The sequence below is a fragment of the Neopsephotus bourkii genome, unplaced genomic scaffold, assembly GCF_033783945.1.
Source record: "Neopsephotus bourkii isolate Nb327-2 ecotype Australia unplaced genomic scaffold, CSIRO-AGI_Nbou_v1 NB_595, whole genome shotgun sequence".
Lineage (NCBI taxonomy): Eukaryota > Metazoa > Chordata > Aves > Psittaciformes > Psittacidae > Neopsephotus > Neopsephotus bourkii.
Window position 1 is genome coordinate 1,268,848 of NW_026901096.1, and position 12,535 is coordinate 1,281,382.

Sequence of the window (12,535 nt, forward strand, 5' to 3'; positions counted from 1 at the left end):
AATACTTTCATTTCTCCTGGGGATTTTTCTAACCCAAAGCACAGTGAGACAACACATTTCTCATTGAGATAAGATTAAGCTGAAAGACAGCTACAACCAGAATTACATGGCATAGTTCGTCACAGTTAATGCTTGGTCTGCTGAAGCAACAAAATTTCTAGGTGTGAAACAGCCAGAACTTCCTTGGTGGGGAAGCAGTTGCTGAGGTCATACATACACCCCACGGTTCAGAAGAGTTAAGGGCACACAATGCGAACACATGCACTCACACACTTAACAAGTTACACCATCCATCAGATCTTCTAGAGTCCTAAACAGAGAATTTTGCAACTACTCGTCACAAGAAATCTTAGCCGCACAGCCTGCCCTGTCTTAGGTCACAGAGATTATTTTTAAACTTGTGAATTGAAAGTTAGACACCATCCTCAGGCTCTGAGGCCAACTGGCACAGCAGCTTGTGCCCATACAATGAAAATCCTTTATCCCTTAAAAAGAAAGTGACATATTCAAGCTGTCAGCTGGTGATAGACACTCCTTTCAATCTGGGCTGAACCTGGCCTGTGCAATAAAATCACTGTGGAATTAAAAGACAGACTAGAAGACTAATCACATATGTAATCACATGACTAATCATGGCAGTCAGATGAAGTTCCTGATGACTAGAAAAAAGGAAATATAACCCCCACTTTCAGGAAAGGGAAAATGGATGACCCAGGGCACTACAGAACAGTCAGTCTCACTTCCATGCCTGGCAAAATCTTGGAGCAGATTGTCCTGGAAGGCATGCTAAGGCACATGAAAAACAACAAGGTGCTTGGTGACAGCCAGCATGGCTTCACTAAGGGGAGATCCTGCCTGACAAATTTGGTGGCCTTCTATGGTGGGGCTACAGAACTGATGGACAGGGGTAGAGCAGTTGATGTCATCTACCTGGACTTGTGCAAAGTGTTCGACACTGTCCCACACGACATCCTTGTCTCTAAACTGGAGAGACATCAATTTGATAGGTGGATCACTCAGTGGATAAAGAACTGGCTGGATGGCCAAATGCAAACAGTTGTGGTCAATGGCTCAATGTCTAGCTGGAGGCCAGTAACGAGTAGTGTCCCTCAGGGATCAGTGTTGGGACCAGGTCTTGTTCAACATCTTTGTCACTGACATGGATAGTGGGACTGAGTGAAGATTTGCCCATGACACCAAGCTGTGTGGTTCGGTTGATACGCTGAAGGGAAGGAATGCCATCCAGAGGGACCTTGACACACTTCTGAGATGGGCTGATGTCAACCTTATGAAGTTTAACCATGCCAAGTGCAAGGTCCTACACCTGGGTCAGGGCAATCCCAGGCACAGCTACAGGTTGGGCAGAGAAGAGATTCAGAGCAGCCCTGCAGAGAAAGGCCTGGGGGTATTAGTTACAAGAAACTTAACATGAGCTGGCTTCAGTGTGCTCTTGCAGCCCAAAAAGCCAACCATACCCTGGGCTGCATCAAAAGGAGCATGACCGGTAGGTTCAAGGAGGTGATCCTGCCCCTTTACTGTGCTCTTGTGAGACCTCACATGGAGTATTCTGTGCAATTCTGGGGTCCTCAACATAAAAAGGACATGGATCTGTTGGAACAAGTCCAGAGGAGGGCCATGAGGATGATGAAGGGACCAGAACACCTCCCGTATGAAGACAGGCTGAGAAAGTTGGGGCTGTTCAGCCTGGAGAAGAGAAGGCTGTGTGGAGACCTCATAGCAGCCTTCCAGTATCTGAAGGAGGCCTACAAGGATGCTTGGGAGTGACTCTTCATTAGGGACTGTAGTGATAGGACAAGGAGTAACAGGTTAAAACTTAAAAAGGGGAAGTTTAGAAGAAATTCTTTCCTGTTAGGGTGGTGAGGCACTGGAATGGGTTGCCCAGGGAAGTTGTGAATGCTCCATCCCTGACGGTGGTCAAGGCCAGGATGGACAGAGCTTTGGGTGACATGGTTTAGCGTTAGGTGTCCCTGCCCATGGAAGGGGGGTTGGAACTAGATGATCATAAGGTCCTTTCCAACCTTAACTATTCTATGATTCTATGAGTCTATATACTCCACTTCCTCAGGAAACTAAAGATGAGTTTATATTTCAAACATAGGGAACAAAAGACGCTGTAGTTAAAACAGGGGAGAGCTCACAAACTGGACTCTGATGGATGTAGGCCCCTTATCCTAACTTTTATAAATGCCAACTAAAGCTGAGGTTGTTTGGTGTCTGAAGTTTGTAAGTTTACACTCTGAACCTAAAGTCAGTTCGTTCTATGTCAGTACTCCAGGAAACCAACATTCTTCAAACCCCAGAGAGACTGCATGTGGTTTTGCATGTGTCAGTTTACTCTGGCCACTCCAAGAAGTCTTTCACTTACTTACCAGGCAGCAGCAACTTCATCACTAAATATGACTTTACGTCACAGGTTAAACACTCAGCGCCTGCCCGTTAATTATACTGAATTTAGTAAAAGTCTTGTTCTCATACCATGCTTGTAGACATAGCATATAGTATTTTTTGCTGCTGGGAAAATTCAGAACCCTTTTGATCTAAGCTTGCAGCAAACAGGAACAGTCTGTACTGCTCCTGTTAGGATTTTCAAATGGCTTGACTTCTTTCCTTTGCCAGGAGACACTCCACAGCTTCACTTTATGCATCTATAATGAAATTAAAAGTAATTTCTAGTGCAATTTTTACTGTCAAATGAAGTAGTAGCACCTGCCAGGAGCCTCAGAAAATTTCCAACTCCTCTGATTGTTAGACAGCAGTCATTTTTCAGAATTTATCATCTCATAGAAAAAATTAAATAACAAATGAATACTAAATAAATTAAATAATAAATAAATAATACATGAAAAATTGATAGCTAGGTGTTCCCACTACTTAACTGATTTATTAACTTAGCAAAGATTGACTTGACAAAGTTAATTCTTTATACTCCCACTCTACTGGATGCCACAGTAACATCAAATGCTCTGTCATCTAGATAATCCACATCTTTCATACAGGCACACCAGACTATGTCCTAATTCCAGTGAAAAAGGTAGCAATTATACCCTTCATGGCCCATTTTTTTACTGCCCAGCTGCTAGTTATCTGCAAGATTCCCACACAGTCTTGGGCAAGTTACTAAGGCTTAGATTTCAGAGGATGTATCACTCCCATTGGTTTCAGGCAGGGTCTGTCACTGTGGCTACATCTCAACTGCAGCACGCCAAGCTCATCAGAATGAGACACAGACAAGCACGCTCCTCGCATATTCTGTTTTTCTGGGAAAGGAAACCTGGCCACGTGATCTGGAAAGGGATCATAGGCAGCCATGACCCTGATTTGGCCAGTTTGTTGAGGGAGAACTCCAGAGCATTCTGATGAGCAGTGTGACTGCGGCTGATCTGTAAATAGGAGGGTAAACTATGTCGAAACCTAAGTATGCTCCATCCCTGGCGTTGTTCAAGACCAGGCTGGACAGAGCCTTGGGTGACATGGTTTAGTGTGAGGTGTCCCTGCCCATGGCAGGGGAGTTGGAACTAGAGGATCTTGAGGTCCTTTCCAACCCTACCTATTCTATGATTCTGTGACCACGTTTTTGCCAGACTTCCCCACAGTCACAGTGGCATGTGACAGACACATTCCTGCAGGTGATTTAACAATACATCTAGCCAATCAGGAGATAGGCAGAATTCACTTGTACATCCCAGATGAGAAAGGAACATGCAGCATGTGAGTGGCTCAACACTAGAGCTAGGAGCATTTTGCTTCCTGCCAGCCAAATCTTCAGAAATACTTTCGGGCTAGGATTATTCTGGGCTTAACTCTATTAGGAACTATTTGACTCCTATTCCAAGTTAGCCAAGGCCAGTGCCAAAAACTGTGACTTCTTAAAATGGCCAGAGAGCCATATGGATCAAATGTCAAACTTATCTTCCAAGCTGCCAGTTCCTCCCAGAACTCACTCACTCACACTTACTCACAGATACGGACTTTGACCAGGAGATGACTATTCACTTGGTTCTGGTATTGGACTGTCTTTCAAATAGTTGAAACATTACCTGTCCAACACTTCACAAAGTCCCTGTACTCTGCCTGTTACAGATGGAATATTTTCTTGAGAGCAGCTGAAAGCAAAAACTCACCCTGAAGACTCAAAACCTGCCTGTAATGAATCTTCACGTTCAAACAGAGAACTAGCCTTCAGTCCCACAGTCAAGGTATTGGACTGAAACTGAAAAGAGACCAAGAGAATTATTTCATGGCCAGTCAGAGTGTACAACCATGGTCCCTCTACCAACCTCCCAACCATATATTCCAAGCTCTCCTCAGTCTTGCCCTGGTGTCAGAAGTGAAAAGTAATACCACTAAAGCCATACAAAAATAATTTCCAGCTGGATCAATGAGATGATCTGACTCACCACATACCCACACAATTGCTAGTATCAACTAAAGAGAGAAGCTGAGAAAGAGTCCGTGGTGGGTGGTACCAGGGACACCTCTTTTGGCATTTCAGGCAATCTTAAAATCACGGCTCAAGACTTGTCTCTGACATTCTCAAAGGTGTCCTGGGGAACCCAAGACACATTCCCAAATGTGTCCTTCCACATTTTCCCTGATCTCCCTGTGCCTTAGCTTCCCAACTGTACAGCGTTGTCTCCTCACAGAGACACCTGGAAGGAATGTACACAGGGGCTGACACCCCTTCGGACCACAGCTGCATAAACAGCATCAAACTTTACAACAAATTGAAAAGTACAAACTGATGCCTGAAATTGAAAAACATTTGAATTAAGTGGATAATATATGGTAGATCATGTACTGTGCTGCCCTATGCTACTGTTCTGATGTCAGAGAAAGAACAAACTACAGTGGAAGCACAGCAATAGCTACTCTATGCTGATACCTCATGTGACTTGGCAACCTTGCCTTCACTGGGATAAGAAAGCAAATTTGTTTGTTAAGCTGTAACTTTATATTTTCCACATTCTCACAGTTTAAAGTAAGCTCTTACTGTATTTCAACTGTTTTTTATATTTGCTGTGTGTTATATGTGTTCACAGATAGACGAATGTGTGCACCTGTACACCCTCAGGTATGGAAAAGGGCCAAAGACTAAAACTTGCTTATCTCCTTTACAAACAGAATCCACCAAGTCTGGTAAGCAGATATTATCAGGTAGTCTATATTCCATGCTAGTGAATTGGAGCTGTCAGAAAAGCAGAAACTATCTAAAGCAATCAGAAGCCATTTTCATGGCTTTATGCCATGCATAATGATGTTGAGTCTTTCCCATCTTATCTCCTTCACTGTCTCCCCACTTTTTCGTCAGTTCTTTTCCTAGAATTAGGTTCATTTTACAGTAATAGAAATATGTCCATCTGACTTCGAACTAGGTTGTGTATGCTAAACATTTGCCTGTATTTGTTCCCTAAGGCAGCAGACACATTGAAAAAGCCACCCAGAAAATAAAATAAATCACTCCAAAACATCCTCCAGACCATGAAGCAAAACAGAGGTCAATAGATCTGTTGAGGTCAAGGACTACATCTGCAACATCAATGCTGAGATCCTGTTGTTAGTACAGGCCACTACACGATTCCTTTTTTTTACAGAGATAACACAAATATTGCACAGTTTTGTCTTCTCCACACTCTCCACAAGATACCTTCTCTTTTACTTTCTCTTCTTGAAGGTAGAGGAGATAGTCTAATCAAAATAAAAACAGATGTTTAAGAGAATCCCATAAAAGAAACCCAAATTATCTATAAGCTTAGTTTGGCATTGAGCAATTGCCCTACTGCCAGCCAGGCTTTGTTATGACATTAAATCCCTCTGGTCTACTACCGCTTTCATTATTCCATCTATTAGCAAAGCAGTGGTACTCATGCAGCAATTTGCATCAGCAGCTGTCAGCCAAGGGGAGACAAAATACCATCTCTAACATACAAACAGGAAACAGCGCTGGACTTCACCATCTCACACAGTTGGGCAGGCGAAGGGACCCCGCACCGACACTCCCCGCAGCTGCCCAACGCTCGGTACCTCCCTCGGACGACAAACCAGGAAAGCATCAGATTCCCTTTTCCCCTCCAACACCCTACAAAAAGCACTGTCAACCCCAGATGAACCCGTCAGCTCCAGAGCTCACTCTCACTCCCAGAATCGAGCCTCCTCGGCAAGGATAAAGCAGGCGCTGGGGACAGGCGCCCGCAGCCCAGCCACAGCCGGCGGGATGCCCAGGCCAGATGGACCCGCTTCCTCCAGCGGTTCAGCGCCCGGCGGGGCAAGCCTGGCTTTCGCTCAGCTCAGCGCCAGGGAGCAATCAGAGCGGGGGAGGAAGGGCCGCCCTCTTCCCGCACGCACCGGCTGCACCCACCTCTGCCTCTCCCCGCTTCCCGCAAGCTCCGCTCGCCGTCGCTTTTGCGCTCGCCGCGCGCCGCGGCGTCGGGGACGCACCGGCCGCCCGGTGGTGCCACCCCGGAGGAGGGACCGCAGCCCCCGGCAGGGCTGGGGGCAGAGGGCGGTCCCTGCCTGATCCGCCTCCCGCCGGGGTAGGGCGATGGTGGTGAAGCGCGCGGAGGACAGAGTGGAGTAGTGTAGCTCCCCGCGGACCGGTCGGCTGCAGCCGTACCGATGGCCGAGGGGGGCGGGCAGCACCGCCGCCTCCCCGCGCACCTCCGGAGCCGGCAGCCGGTTGGGCCCCGCGGGGCGGTGGTGGGGCGGAGCGGCCTGGCGGCGCGGCAACGCTGAGTCAGCGCGGGAGGCGGTGCGCTGAGGTGATCCGAGGGCGGCTGCTCTGTCGTCCCGAGGGGCCGCGGCGTCTGTGACGGGGCCCCTTAACGGACCGGCGGGGCCATTGCGCTGCCCGCTGCTGTGCCTTGGCCGGCTGGGAGGTCTGGCAGCTCGGGATGGTCTGTTTATTTAAACCATTACTTCACGCTTGAAATGATGATCACAGAAGGCATTTTTATCAGTTTATTTCAGTCCATGTCAAAGAAGGCTTCTTCACTCAGGTTTGTAGATGGGACAACCAGAGAGCAGCGAAGGGAACTGTTCAGCCCAGACTCATGGGCAAGGTCCTTGGGAAGCACCAACAGAAGCTGAGGTTCACCACCCACAGCACTCACAGCCACAGGAGCCACTTCCTTTGCTATGATATGTTTTTTCAACGTGAATTAAAGCAATAAAATAATTTTTTTTCACCAGATAGTGGTTCATTTCCATTTAATCATATTGTAACCTCCTTTTGTACTGAGCACCTTACACAACTCAGTAAGTAAGTGGATGTCTGTGATAAAAATTGATAAAGGAATCTTACAGGCTTTTCCAAGTCTGTTTACAGAAGACTGGAGAAGATGGTGTGAAATGCAAAACAAATGAGCAGGAAACAGAGTAACACTTTTAAAAAGAGGACAAGGAATGTTCACAAAAAAGGGATCGAAGTTCATTATCTGAAGAAGAGCCTGCGGGCTTGAAAACAAGTTTTTCAGAGCTGGACTTCATGCATGTACACATTCCAGTTCCCAAAAGGTATAGGTAGCTGAAACCTGGGAAGAGTTCCTTGTTGAGCAATTAGCCTTCTGTTTTCAGTTAACTTTCCAGTTATACTGTAAAACAATCTCTTGTTAGACTATTCATTAGGGACTGTAGTGATAGGACAAGGGGTAACAGGTTAAAACTTAAACAGGGGAAGTTCAGATTGAATATAAGGAAGAAGTTCTTTTCCTGAGGCACTGGAATGGGTTGTCCAGGGAAGATGTGAATGCTCCATCCCTGGTGGTGTTCAAGGCCAGGCTGGACAGAGCCTTGGGTGACATGTTTTAGTGTGAGGTGTCCCTGCCCATGGCAGGGGGGGTGGAACTAGATGATCTTAAGGTCCTTTCCAACCCTAATAATTACATGATTCTAATCTCAGTGCAGTCACCTCTAGGTCATTATTCAATTGTAATTCTTCAAAGTATTTTTTCTCTGACATGTTTGCAGGACAGTTGCGGTTTACCCAGCCGGTAACTCAGAACCACACAGCCATTTGTTCACTCTCCCCCTTCTCCCCTGCTCCAGGCAGAATGGGGAGGAGAACTGAAAGAATGTAAACTCTACAGGTTGAGATAAGAACCGTCCAGTAACTGAAGTATAATAACAATAATAGTAATAATGGAAATAGCAAGGGGAGAGAATATAAAACTAAAAAGGGAAAGAAAAAAAATAAACTTAAGTGATGCACAATACAATTGCTCACCACCCGCTGACCAATACCCAACCGGACCCAAGCAGTGATCTGCCCTTCTGGGTTACTCCCTCCCAGTTTATATACCGGGCATGACGTGCTGTGGCATGGAATACCCTTTCGGCTAGTTTGCATCAGGTGTCCTGTCTTTGCTTCCTCCCAGTTTCTTGTGTCCCTCCTCACTGGCAGAGCATGAGACTGAAAAGTCCTTGATCAGGGTAAGCATCACTTAGGAAGAACTAAAACACTGGTGAGTTACCAGCATTGTTCTCAGACTAAAGCTGGGACACCACACTTCACCAGCTACAAGGAAGGAGAAAAATAACTGCTACAGCTGAACCCAGGACAGCAGATTCTTCTCTGGAACAACCTGTGCCAACTGATTCTGAAATCCTTGCTTGTGTTGCACTCCAGCTCATAGCTATTCTCACCAGTTACATCTATAGAAAGGACCAAGCACAAGCACGTCTTCCATACCACCCATGCCTTAGCATGGTCATGACTGTGGTTTTGGCTCAGCCCAGTGCAGAGTCTGATGCACGCTATAGTTAGGAACAGTTCCTAAAAAGTAATCTGGAATTACCCAAAAAACTAAATAGCTGAGGGAGTACAGTCAGGAGGCATGCTGTGCCCTTGCAAAAGAACAGTCCCTGGCAGTGTAATTCCAAAACAAACTCAGGAATAATGAAGTTCTGAACTATTATCATTTTCTTTCCGTAACATTTCCACCTTGACAGGTTTCTTTCTGGAGGCATTGCATTGGGAAACATGTTTGTTTCCCAAGGTTTGAATTAAAACAGTCCACAGACTTTCAGAGGACCCACTCATGAAAGTTTTCAGTTCCCCTACTTTGCTGGATTGTTTATACCCATCCATTATTACCTAACTTGATTCCTGGCCCAGAGAGCCTACAGTTTACGTATTCTCTCTGTAAGGTTCTGGCACAGTGAGGTTCTAGCCTATGATCTGGGCTCATAGTTACTATGAAAATACAAGTAAGAGAAAAGTTGAGCTGTGTAGTCTTCTGTGAATTAATAAAATCAGGTTTTAATTTTTTTTAAATCTACAAGCACAGAAGAGTTTAGTAAAACTCAAGAACAGATTCCTAGAGAACATTGCATAAGTTCATGCAGGGGAAGAAAAAGGCTTTTCATTCTAGCTTGGGACACTAGATTTTCCTGGCATGTATGTACCAGTGAGTAAAAGAAACACTTACTTAAACAAAAAATTAATAATTTAATACATTATCAGTAGTGTCTGTCATTTTCCCCACTAATACTGGAATTCATGTTCAAGAGCATAGTACCTGGGTTATAAATGCATGCAATTGGCAATGCATGTACACTGTGCATGTAATGATGATTCAGTAAATAGAAAAGTTGAGCTTTTAGCTTTTAATTTATGATTAACTCATAAGCAGAGATGGCTCTGGAGTCTGGTGTTGACATCCTCTATATTAGCATTAAACTCGGATTAGCTCAGGCAATATAAATTAAGAGTTGATCTAGTTTTATTCCAGTGTAAACATCAGAAAGTAATTGGACTCTGTATAGTCACCTAATTAGCTGTTCCACCCTCTCAACAAAGGAATAGTTCTCCTAACATAAACATAAATAGATAATTTTATACAGTACCTACAGTTGCCTGTCGTAATCTACTGAATTCTCTGTCCAGTTCACATTATTTTTTCCCTTTCTTTTTCTTTTCCCTTTTTTCAGTTTGCCCTTCATTTGAAGGCACAAGAGTGCTGGTTATTGCAGCATGTAAATCCTGGCATTTAATCTGCCTCTTAGTGCTTAATTTGAGAACTTTTTTTCTTAGAAGTGTATGTAGATGATATTTAGCTACAGAGATGTGTAAAATGTTCGGCTGCCCTTGACTTCAACTTGACAGTTTGGTCTGTCCTGCTGTGTTTGCTTTATCTCTATTGCTGGGATTGGCTGTCCCTTCTGTTTCAATGTCAGGTGCTTGAAGATCTGAGCAGTAAACAACTTCCTTTGAAAAGAGAAAGAATGCCACCCTTGTCCAATGTAAAACCATGTAAGACATACTTTATTCTATATGAAATCATCTTGCTTTTTGGCAGTGTATCCAGTCTGCAACATTCAGGCAGATGCTTCTGGCCTGCACCAGCCGTCAAGTCTGCCCTGCCTGAGCTCCTCACACTTTGCCAACTTCAGCTTTTGGATTTTGCTTTCCTCACTGTCACATTTCCCAATGTCATCAGAAGTACTATAAGGTTTAACTCATTAATGACACAGGGGAGTGACAGATGAAAAGGGAAACTGAGAGGGTTATTGTGTCAAATGATCAAATTCAGGACTGTAATTTTCCAGGAACTGTTATAGCTGGAGTTAAAGGCAGAGCAGGAGACACCCATCATGTAGCAAAACACTCACCTGTGACGATATCACCCTTATCAGTTCTCGTGCCATCAGGGCTTGCATTGCATAACCAAACTTGATTTTGAACCAAGTACTTTTGGACTTGGTTGTGTGACAGACACATTGTTCCTCCCCATCATTAAAATACAATCCCCAAAAGAGGATCTGTAGCTGACAGACTACCAGACAAGTGGCTTTTTTCTTCCTCCTCAGAATATAACCAGTCTTGATGATGAAGGTTCTCAAAAGAACCTTTCTTTTTCCTCTAAATCCATACCCAGGCTTGCAAAACCATGAAAACCTCAATGATTCCTTTATATCCTAGAAGCTCTTTGCAGAGTCAAAACTCAGTTCTCTGCTACGAAATGCTTACTTAGTGAGAAACAGAGGCATCTGTTGACTCATACGAGTCAAACATGGCCAAAGCAAGAGTGTAGGAATATTTAAGTTACAAACAAGAGAGGCTAAATATATAAACCCAGTTGGAGGCCCAGTTTTACCAGTCCAATCTCATCAGAATGTAATTTAGCTCCAAATCTGTAAATAACCAAGGCTGATCTCCCTAAATATAATCTTAGGAAGCTTAGAAAACCTTGAGACCTGATAAAGCAAAACAACCACAGTGTATGAGATTAAGGATATAACAGTGAAATCATTACCATGTTCTTTCCTTGGCCAAAAGCCAGAACTGTGTAGGCATCTTCACACACAGACCTGTACTCTGTTCAGGCAAAATAGATAGTGATGCTTAAAATGCACACGCATACAAGAAATGAGATACCATACACAACTCCGTAGGAAACTCCTCCGTGCTGTTTTGGACTGAAATGCTTTCCAGCCCAGAAGCTAGCTTTTAATCAGTCCAGTAAATCTATGCATTTGCCCAGAACACTGTTTTCACAGGACAGCAAATCAAAAGCACGATCATCAGTATTATTTGTTTAGAACAAAATAGTGCAAAACACGCTTTGAGTACTTCAAAGCTGTTCTACTTCCAAGGGTATAATCTTTTCTTTACTGTCTTGCAGCTCTTGAAAACTAAAAGAACAATGTTAATCCTAAAGTGGAAAATATATTTGGAAACCAGCTCCTTCTGCTGAGAAGATTGTTGCTTTCCTCTCAGCCTCATGTCTGCAATTTCTGCATCAGACTGCCTACTGAGACTGAATTATCTTTGCAAGCAGGTTCTGAAAGTTATTGCTTGGGGACTATAAAGTGGCATATCTTGATTAGCCCACTGTATTGTTACCTGCTTACTATGCAAACTAGTACCTCTTTCTTGTAGATAACAAAGCTATAACATCTATAGCAAAGTTAAGATAATAGTGAGATGAAGAGATACTTTGTGTAAAGCTTTTCCTTACAGTAAGCTAAGCATGAAATGCTAATAGAGCTCAGCTTGAAGTTCATTCTGTAACTCCACTGTGAGAGTGAAGTGGCCAAAATCAGTTTTATAATAAAAGTAACAATAATTTGGGGCTTCTCACTGTGACAGAAAAAATTGTCACTTGAGTGCAGACCATAGTATGGAAGTGGTTGTTCTGTGTGTGGATCCTGGTGAATGAAGGGGTGCTCTGTCTCTTGCTTATACTTACGAGAAGCAACAGGTTTACTTGGCTTTGAAGTCAGAAGATTCTGCACTATCTCAGGTACTGTCATTAGTTCAGGCTGTCATATAAACTGGATGATAGGAGGGCATCTGTAAGCTTTGCCTGAAACTTTCCTTCTTCAGCCCTATCTTACTTGTTTTGCTGGGGGAAAAAAAAAGAGATAATCCAACCACTTGCTACTCTTTGGGTTGTTGGGTGTTTTTTGCACTCTCACTAAGACTCAACTTTTTGGAATATTTGAAGTGGTAAAATGTAACCAGGTTAGGGCATTTTTTGAAATACCTGTCTGTATGATGGAAAAAGGCACTTTTTCA

At 44.0% G+C, this 12,535-nt stretch overlaps 1 protein-coding gene across 3 annotated transcripts in view; it reads right to left on the reverse strand.

Annotated features, from left to right (window-relative positions):
• The window catches only part of LPIN1 (lipin 1), an 80,811-nt gene that overhangs the window by 40,572 nt on the left and 27,704 nt on the right, over positions 1-12,535 (reverse strand). The window contains exon 1 of one of the 3 annotated variants that reach the window (XM_061351733.1): positions 2,497-2,669. The exons of the other annotated variants lie outside the window; for them this stretch is intronic. Coding sequence (XP_061207717.1) covers positions 2,497-2,511 — 15 coding nt within the window. The 5' untranslated portion in view covers positions 2,512-2,669. Of the gene's footprint in view, positions 1-2,496; positions 2,670-12,535 lie in introns of those variants that run through there. 3 annotated transcript variants of the gene reach the window in all.